The sequence below is a fragment of the Mobula birostris genome, chromosome 13 (assembly GCF_030028105.1).
Source record: "Mobula birostris isolate sMobBir1 chromosome 13, sMobBir1.hap1, whole genome shotgun sequence".
In the NCBI taxonomy this organism is placed as follows: Eukaryota; Metazoa; Chordata; class Chondrichthyes; order Myliobatiformes; family Myliobatidae; genus Mobula; species Mobula birostris.
The window spans coordinates 851,817-861,225 of NC_092382.1; the positions used below are offsets into that span (position 1 = coordinate 851,817).

Genomic DNA, 9,409 nt, shown 5'->3' on the forward strand with positions numbered 1-9,409 from the left:
GCGTCTATTCTCCATGAGTGTGGGACACGTCAAATGCCTTTGTGAGTCAATATAGCAACAGGAAAGCTTTCTGATTTTCCGCCGGATATGATTTAGGATTACGGAATCTATTACCGTTTGTTCTTTACATGCTTTCGCACTATTACCGCATCCTTTATGCACCTGTAAGTATATTGCGGTTGACTAAATGAGTAGTGATCAATTGCGAGATGCATAATCTTGCAATTCTATATATACAGTAGCTAGTAAACAAGTAATAACGAGCAATTGATGCATCATTTGTGATTTCCCCTTTAGATTACATATGTTTTATCGTCTGCGTTGTCTGAGCAGGTGCTGCCCAGCGCTGAAACCTGCGGATATGGGAGGCATCTGACCAGTCGGGGCGACGTTTCAAGGAAACAAAGGTGCCCCGAGTGGGATCAATACCACTATTTGCGTGTTTGAGCATTTATTTTGAGGCTGTAAGCTGCTCTTTCGACCAAAGTAACAGAGAGTCAGACTGCAGGAAAAGTGACGTACATTGGACTCAGTGTTAGTGACGGCCGATACTGCCGGCGTCGTCTCCATGGCGACAGACATTATAAGTTGATATCAGATAAAATCAACAAAGACAAGCCTCTATCAGGAACAGTGTATGAAGCGTCACATCCATAGGGAAGAGTGGATGGAGAGTCACCTCCACCGGGAATAATTGATAAAATGTCAAATTCTCCAAGGGCAATGGATGTAGGGACACAGAAAAGGGAGACAAGGATGGTTAGTCACCCCACCGGATTCAATGGATGGAGGGGTAACTTCCATTGGGAACAATAGATGTCTTGTCACCCCTCCCCCTCCACAGGGATCAATGATGTTGGGTCATCACCACCGGGCACGTTGGACTGATGGTAAGCCCGGCGGGATCAATGGATTGTGGGTCACTCACACAAGGAACATTGGGTAGAGGTTCAACACCACACCGATCAATGGCTGAGACTTCACTACCACCGGGAGCAATGAATGAAGGTTCAATACCACACGGATCAATGGCTGAGGCTTCACTACCACCGGGAACAATGAATGGAGGCTCCGTGCCACACGGATGGACGGGTTATGGTCACCCCTAGAAAAGATGTAGATCAAACACCTGGTACAAAGGTTGTTTGGTCATACTTCACGGGAAGAACGGATGCAGGGCCACCACCATCAGACATTATAGGTATCCGAGAAGTGCTGTAATTTGTAACCCTGCTTGGTAATATACTTTACTTTATCAGGAGTTTAAAGAGATTTGGCATATCAACAAATATACTCAAAAACTTCTATAGTGGTACAGTGGAGAGCATTGAGACAGGCTGCATCACCGTCTGGTATGAAGGTGCAACTGCACAGGACCGAACGAAGCTGCAGAAGGTTGTAAATCTAGTCAGCTCCATCTTGGGTACCAGCCAACAAAGCACCGAGGACATCCTTAGGGTGCAGTGTCTCAGAAAGGCAACGTCCATTATTAAGGACCTCCAGCACCCAGGGATTGCCCTATTCTCACTGTCAGCATCAGGTAGGAGATGCAGAAGCCTGAGGGCAGACACTCAGCGATTCAGGAACAGCTTCTTCCCCTCTGCCACCTGATTACCAAAAGGACATTGAAGTTTTGGACATTACCTCGCTTCTTTTTTTTTAAATACAGTATTAAACAGCTTTTGCACACTTAAAAAAAATCTGCTGTACACGTAAATGATATACTTGTTTATTTACTGTGCCTGTCTCTGCTAGATTATGTATTGAATTGAACTTCTGTTGGTAAGTTAACAAATTTCCCGTCACATGCCGGTGATAATAAACCTGATTCTGATTCTGATGCTGTTGTTTTCAATTTGGACGCAGATTCTCCGTGTCTGGGGACTGAGGAGAAAGTGAAACCTCTCCATTGTCTCTGAGAGGACGGAGTCTCCGACAGAGGGCAGTGTGGGGGGAGGGTCACTGAGAAGACGGGGTCTCCGACAGAGGGCAGTGTGGGGGGAGGGTCACTGAGAGGACGGGGTCTCCGACAGAGGGCAGTGTTGGGGGGAGAGTCACTGAGAGGACGGAGTCTCCGACAGAGGGCAGTGTGGGGGGAGGGTCACTGAGAGGACGGGGTCTCCGATAGAGGGCAGTGTTGGGGGGAGGGTCACTGTTCCCGGAGATTGCAGGATGATGTCATTCACCTGACACATTGACCTGGGGACTGGGAATTCCGTCACCGATGGAAGTGGATATCCAGCGTCAAGTTCCCAGACGTGCGGTCGAAGGAGAGTGACAACGCTTACTGTGTGGAGGTCGTAGCTATACGGTCCGTCGATATTCTGCCAGCTGCGTCGCTTTAGGGAAGAGAGGATAGGAGTCGGGAGCATCGGGTCGGGCTGTGAGCAGGTTTCTGCTTCCTTAGGGGGTTGCTCTGTTAATGAACCGGAGTATTGAAATGAACAGATATGTCACCGCGCTTTTCACCTGCTCCCGGAATCTGGACTGAGTGGCGGTGTAAATGAATGTGTTTGTGCAGCAGCTGAAATTCCTTAGGGAATATCCGGCATAGTCGAAAATAATTTCCGAGTCATTCCCTTATTCCTATCCCGGTGATGTGATAGTAGATAAATTCTGCAGCATTCGTCAGCCACAGGAGGATGAAGCTGCCGGAGAGGGTGAAGAGTAAAACCACAGACCTATTCCGGCTTTCCATCTCCGGGTCACTGCTGTTTCCCCCTTTGCCCTGACTCCTCAGCCCCCTACGGATCGGACTGGCCACTAAAATGTACCTGACTGTCAGAGCGTTGAGCAGCAGAATTACGCCGAATGAGAGGAACAGAGTTAAAACTAATGTCAAACCAGTCATACGCCACCCACGCCGGTTCAGTGAAGTAACTTGGCTTCGGATAACAGAAACATGGTACATTGTTAATAATCTCTGTGGGCCCGTAAGTGAAGTAAAGTGGGCCGTTTTTCATACAGAACTGAACGCTAGATGGCGCTAGAACCACGGCCGCCGCACTCCCCGAGCAGTACTTTGTTTTCAGTTTCTGACAGCAAATGGCAACAAACCGATCGAAGGTGAAAGTGACGGTGAACCAGACGGAACAGTTCACGGCAATGCGGGACAGGACACGGAGAACAGTGCACACAGACGGGAAAATAATGATAATTGAGTTAATACAAAACGACCTCAGTGATAATGACCAGTAGATCCGCCGCTGCCATGGCTACCAGGTACCGTGTGGTGCAGAAGGAGAGGCCGCACTTGCCCCGGGTCAGGATGACAATCGCCACTAAATTCACTGGAGAAAGAGAATGGAATGACATAAACATTATGATTCGCAATCCGGCACCCCCAACTTAATCGCCCTCCACTATCCGTCAAGGGTAAGGTTGAGTTACTGTTAACCTCAGATTCACAGCTATCGGAATCCAATGATTCACCAATCACGAGCATTAAAGAATTTCGTCTGATATCCATCGTGAACAGTGTATTTATTCTTCTGAAATGTTGCCTCATCGTCTTGGACTGCATGGTGCAGGATACATATTTCCAGTACCCAGACTGTCAATCATAGAATCATAGAAATCTACAGCGCATTACAGGCCCCTCGGCCCACAATGTTGTACCAACCATGTGGACTCAGATGGAGATTATCTGCAACATTTGCAAATCCTTTATCTTGTTCAGTGTGAATGAATGCTCAGGTCATTGTTTGAATGAAGCAACTTCGTGACAAAGCGTCCAGTCCACTTAATCCAATTCCCGTCACAGTCCCGCCACATCAGAAGCCAAGAGGGTGAACATTCCTCTATTGCGAGTAGGTGTTTCTTAAGCAAGGAGCACAAGTTGCACACGATACACCAATTTTTGCCTCATAATGTCGAGACGAAACTGGAGTAGGAAAACATTACTCTGACAGTGGCAAAAAGTTACTTGCTGAGAATATCAACTGACCATCTCTGAATCTAACTGGTTGCCCTATTTACACGTGAACAATGAATAGTGTTCCAGGTGACCTGGGAATTGGCACACGAGGAATTTCCAATATATTATGCAAATCGCTATTTTGGTAGCATTTCGCTTTTAACTTTGCCCCATACATTACAGTTGTCTCATTTGTGACCAATAAACATCAACCTAATTGTTCACAGGTTGTTAGAGGGAAAAGATGGAATAGACGTTGAAGTCAAAGATCTAAATATTTCGAACACTAATTCTGGTGGCATAAGGCAGGAAGTTGCAAATGTTATATTAGTAAATGACACCGCACAAGTGTGAAGCTTTTGAGAAGACATCGGTGGCAGAATGATCAGGTTAGAGTAAAGGGCTGCGCTGGAATAAGCAGGCAAGCTCTTTTGCCAATGGCCATTAAGGGCAATATCAGGAACAATACGGAGATGAGGCATCTGCCGGATATACGCAACCGGGATCAATCAGTTCCTTGTTCAGTATAGGGATCATGACAGTGCCTGAGTAGGACAAGGGTTGGCCAAGAAATACTCCTTACTGAAAAGATAACAGAGAAACCGAAACGATTGATTTTAAAAGTGTGGCTGCAGGGAATAGAGACCGTCCGCATAAATGGTGATCTATCTGTAGAACCACAGGAAATGGTGGAACTGTTAAATGAACGCATCTCATCTACAATTACACGTGAGACGGACATTGTGAGTTCACTGCAGGGTTCATTGTCTGTGAGAGCAGATCAACACTGGAAGAGTTGAAGTTCTGGAGATCTTCATGAATATGGTCTCCAAATTTGAGGAAGGACATTCTTACTACTGAGAGAGTGCAGCATAGGTTCACGAGGTTAATTCCCGGGATGGCGGGACTGTCATATGTTGAAAGATTGGAGTGATTGGGCTTGTGTACGCTGGAATTTAGTAGGATGAGAAGGGATCTGATTGAAACATATAAGATTGTTAAGGGATTGGACACGCTAGAGGCAGGAAACATGCTCCCGATTGAGGGGAAGTCCAGAACCAGAGGCCACAATTTGAGAATAAGGGATAGGCCATTTAGAACGGTGTTGAGGAAAACTTTTTCACCCAGAGAGCTGTGGATCTGTGGAATGCTCTGCCTCAGAAGGCAGTGGAGGCCAATTCTCTGGATGCTTTCAGGAAAGAGTTAGATAGAGCTCTTAAAGATAGTGGAGTGAAGGGATATGGGGAGAAGGCAGGAACGGGGTAAAGATTGTGCATGATAAGCCATGGTCACAGTGAATGGCGGTGCTGGCTCGAAGGGCCGAATGGCCTACTGCTGCGCCTATGGTCTATTGTATATTGTCTATCCTGATATCCTCGCCTCCTCGATCCTCTGGGGGAACAAAGCAGAGACTGCTGTGCCCTTGGAAGCGATCTTTGTGTCCTCGTTATCAAACAGTGATGAATGGGAAGGATGGCGGATGGACAATGTTGTGTCGCAATGTAAGACACAGATAAGCCGGGAACTACTGTAGATGAGCTTCACAACAGTGCAGGGTCAGACAATGGATGGGATTCAGATGGACAGGATTTACCTGAAGAGACAAGTGGTGTCGCCGGCGGGGGGTCAGTTTGACCGGGTGGGCAATGCAGTGACAGGTGGAATACAGTGTATGAAGGTGTGGGGTAGCACTTAGGAAAGAAAGATTAATGCGCAGAGAAGTTTCTAATTGCGGAGGTAATTCAGAAAAAAAGAGATTCATATGAAGTGACGAGTCGCAGCTCTGGATTTACTGAAGGCTAACGTGCAGGGCAATTGCTTAGTAAAGAAGCGAATGCAATGCCGGCAGAGGAGTCGCATTTGATGCCACCGATGGCGTGGAGGACCGGTACGAGGGTGAAGTTAAAGAAAACAGTTTGATTGTTAATTCGTTAGTGGGTTCACAGTTTCTTGGTGAATAGACTTGGGTTGAGAAAGAGATTACCTGAGAAAGAACAGCAGAAGAGCTCGATGGAGCGAATGAGCCGATTGTGCTTCTGTATCCTGTGGTTTAATGTTCTGATTCCGAGTCGTTCGACCGTCTGTATTGACCATCGGGCCTTTGCCCAAAGTTTTAATAAACTGTATATCGACAGCTTCTGCATCCTGTGGGTTAATGCCGTTTCATTCGACCGTCAGTATTAACCATCGGGCCTTCGACCGAAGCCTCAATAAACTGTCTATCGACAGCTTCGATCGCTTTGCGTTCATTAACGGTCTTGTTACCTGCTAAAAGACACCAAGGTAAATGAGGAAGGAAGACTTCCTTCCTCACAACATCATGCAAGCCACCATCAGCTACAGACTTTCTGCAGGTGATATTTGGACGCTGGAGAGACACTGCCTGTGCAGGGGGACACATCACAAAGTTGATACCAACTGACTGGGCAGGGACACTCACAGCTGAAGTGAGGATCTCTGTACACGCCAATGTTGTCTGCTCATAGCGTTTCAAAGAACGGGCCGATGTTGGAGGCAATCAGCTAAGTCTCTTTCTGGCGCTGATTGTTCTGTCTGCGTACGGGCCAGGCTCCATCTGATTTCCGGAGCGCTCAGTGTGGATTCCGCCCGTTCTCCTAGTGACGGCAGTATTTCCGCTAGTTTCCAGTTGCTCCGTTTCCTCTCCGTCACCGAGTGCAACGACTTTTAGGCCACTCGACCGGTGAGTATTTACACCGGAGGGTGGGATTCGTTATCGAAAGTGGCGTGGCGGTGACAGCAGCCGGAATATAGCGAAAGACAATAAAACAATAAAAGGCAGGTTTAGTTTAATAATTGATAGAAGGGTTACGTGGTGGGCTGTGGGTGCGGGAGGGGATGTTTCCGAGCTGCGTCTCTCTCGGGATCTAAACCAATTTTATTCTCGCATGTGCCACGATCTTCGGTGACCGCCTGCTCTATAACGTCAAGACAGAAAGAAAACAGCGACCGCCACTGAGAGGCATTAGATATTGCGTTTGTTAATCATTTGAATAATTGACGTGAGAGGATATTTCGCTGCGCTGATGAACTGCTCTCTGAACTTTGTCTGCGTTACCCCATAAATAAAAGTGTTTGTACAACAACTTAATAACATCAGCATGTAACCGGTGTGTTCAACTATGTATTCCGTAACGTTGTAATTATTCTGATCCAATCCGGCGATGGTGTAATAAAGGAATTCGGCAACACTCACCGACCACAGGATGATGAAGCTGCCGGAGATGGTGAGAAGTAAGATCACAGACCTCCTCCTGCTCTCCATCTCCGGGTCACTGCGGTTATCTCCCTTGTTCTGACCCCTCAGGCCCTTACGGACGCGACTTGTCACTAGGATGTGTCTGACTGTCAGAGCGTTGAACAGTACTATTAACACGAACGGGAGTAATGGCATTAAAACGGTAGAAAACATTCTATATCCCACCCACCCGGGATCCTCAAAGTAAGCGGGCTTTCGAATGCAGTCCCAGGGTATGTTGTTAATCACGTTAACAGGACGAAATATAAAGAAGATGGGCATATTTTTAAAACAGAGCAGAACGCCGATTGTTATCAGAACCACAGCCGCAGTTTTCCCGGTGCAATACTTTGCTTTCAGCTTCTGGCAACAGATGGCGACAAACCGATCAAACGTGAAAGTGACGGTGAACCAGACAGAACAGTCTGTGGCAGCCAGACCTACGGCGTAGATCACACTGCATACTGGGGTGATGTCCAGGAAAGTCCCGGGGAAGTAATAATAACTGACCCGCCACAATACGACCTGAAAGATGATGGTTAGTAGATCGGCCGTTGCCATGGCCACCAGGTAGCGAGTGGTGCAGGTGGAGAGGCCGCACTTTCCCCGGGACAGGATCACAGTCGCCACTAAATTCACTGGGGGAACGGCAAAAAAGAATGAGTGAATTGCTGTCTTGCCCCTCCATGGGCTGGATTAGCTGAAAATTGACAACAATAAAACATTGCGAACAACTCATTTCTGGAGTTTTAAAAGTTGTAAAACGGTACGGTGCTCGGTACTGGAATAGGAACACTGTTTTGGAAGTAGGCATTGCCAACTGATCACGGAGGGCGCTTTGTAGAAATCAATATCATTCTCCCATCATCGACTGATTTGTAAAGCCTGGATACCTCGTCCGCTTTCTCAGCAATGGTGATCGCCACGTTCTCGTCAGCTAAACTCTGCCACTCTCCGCGTACCGAGAAGCTCGGTCCCTCCACTTCTTTCCATTGACAAATTTCAATGTAAATTTAGTTTTCTATTTCGACTGCCTTCGCTTCCCCCTCGGTTTCAGTTTGCACACAGGAGCCTCGGCTGGCATGGTTCTTTTAAATTCTGCAAGTAATATTTATCGGGGCTCCTATACCCATTCCTTTCTGATCGGTGACAATGTGTCCGATCAGAAAGTTCCAATCTTCTCTGACCGGATGAACGTTTCAGATATTTTGCTCGTTAGTGCTTAAAACAACCAATTCCTAAAGCGCAGTTACATCGAAACATCTGCCTGTTTTAGATGTCGCTCCAAATCACTGCAGTGTTTCTCTAAATGATTCGATGCTTATTGTTCCAGAGCCGCCTATGGCCTTTACCTTACCCTGTCTGACCTCTAACGGAAACCGCTGTATTGGCTCAAAACTCCCGCATCACTTCACGGAACAGGACATGGAAACAAACCCTGGTGCGCTAAAGCGCGCACAGACCCTGACTTAAAGTTGGAAACTCCGGATGGTTTGGAATCTAAGTCACGTGATCTCTACCTCTCTCCCCTGAATCTCACCGGCGATCCGCTTCCCGCGTTTCTTTCACATTTGCAGCAATTTCTTAAAGCACAGCGTAATGCCTTTAGATTTGAATTTAAAGCAAGTTACACTATTAATATGGAATAATACCAAGTAGCCCATAAAGCTACCGTGCGATTATAAAGGATTACATTAACAGTGGCATCACAAGGCATCCGTTAGTCTTGCGAGACCATGGATCTGCGACTGGAAAATCTTCACTCTCCAGGTTGCAGACCTGGGCAAGGTTGTATGGAAGACCAGCAGCTGCCCATGCTGCAAGTCTCCCCTCTCCACGACACCAGTGTTGTCCAAGGGAAGCGGCATCACAACGCTGTCAGTAACTGAACGAGTCCAAACACTGTATACACAGAACAGCAAAAGATAGTTCTCCTAAGTTCTTACCAGGAACACCAATAACGGCAATGATCATGTGCCATATCTTTCTCACGCGGTAGAATGTGTCAAGCATGCTGTGTGAGATTCAGTCCGTCTCCCAGCTGCCCGCGATCTCGCTGAAGAAACTCTGAGCTGATGAATCTCCACGCTCATTCATTTATACTCGCTCCGGCACACTGAATATTCAATACTACACATAGGGAGACGTGTCTTCCAACAGCTGGGTAAAAATAAACATGATGTAATTCAAGTAAAATCCCAATTGTGATGAGGTACGGATAGCTTGAAACAAAATTG

General features: G+C 47.0%; 1 protein-coding gene across 1 annotated transcript; it reads right to left on the reverse strand.

The window, feature by feature from the left end:
* Positions 1-6,899: 6,899 nt before the first annotated feature.
* Positions 6,900-9,185, reverse strand: LOC140207451 (probable G-protein coupled receptor 139). The gene is made up of 2 exons (XM_072275973.1): positions 9,119-9,185; positions 6,900-7,810 (listed from the first exon to the last, which is right to left on the reverse strand). The coding sequence occupies exons 1-2, from the start codon at positions 9,183-9,185 to the stop codon at positions 6,900-6,902; spliced, it is 978 nt and encodes a 325-aa protein (XP_072132074.1).
* Positions 9,186-9,409: the final 224 nt, after the last annotated feature.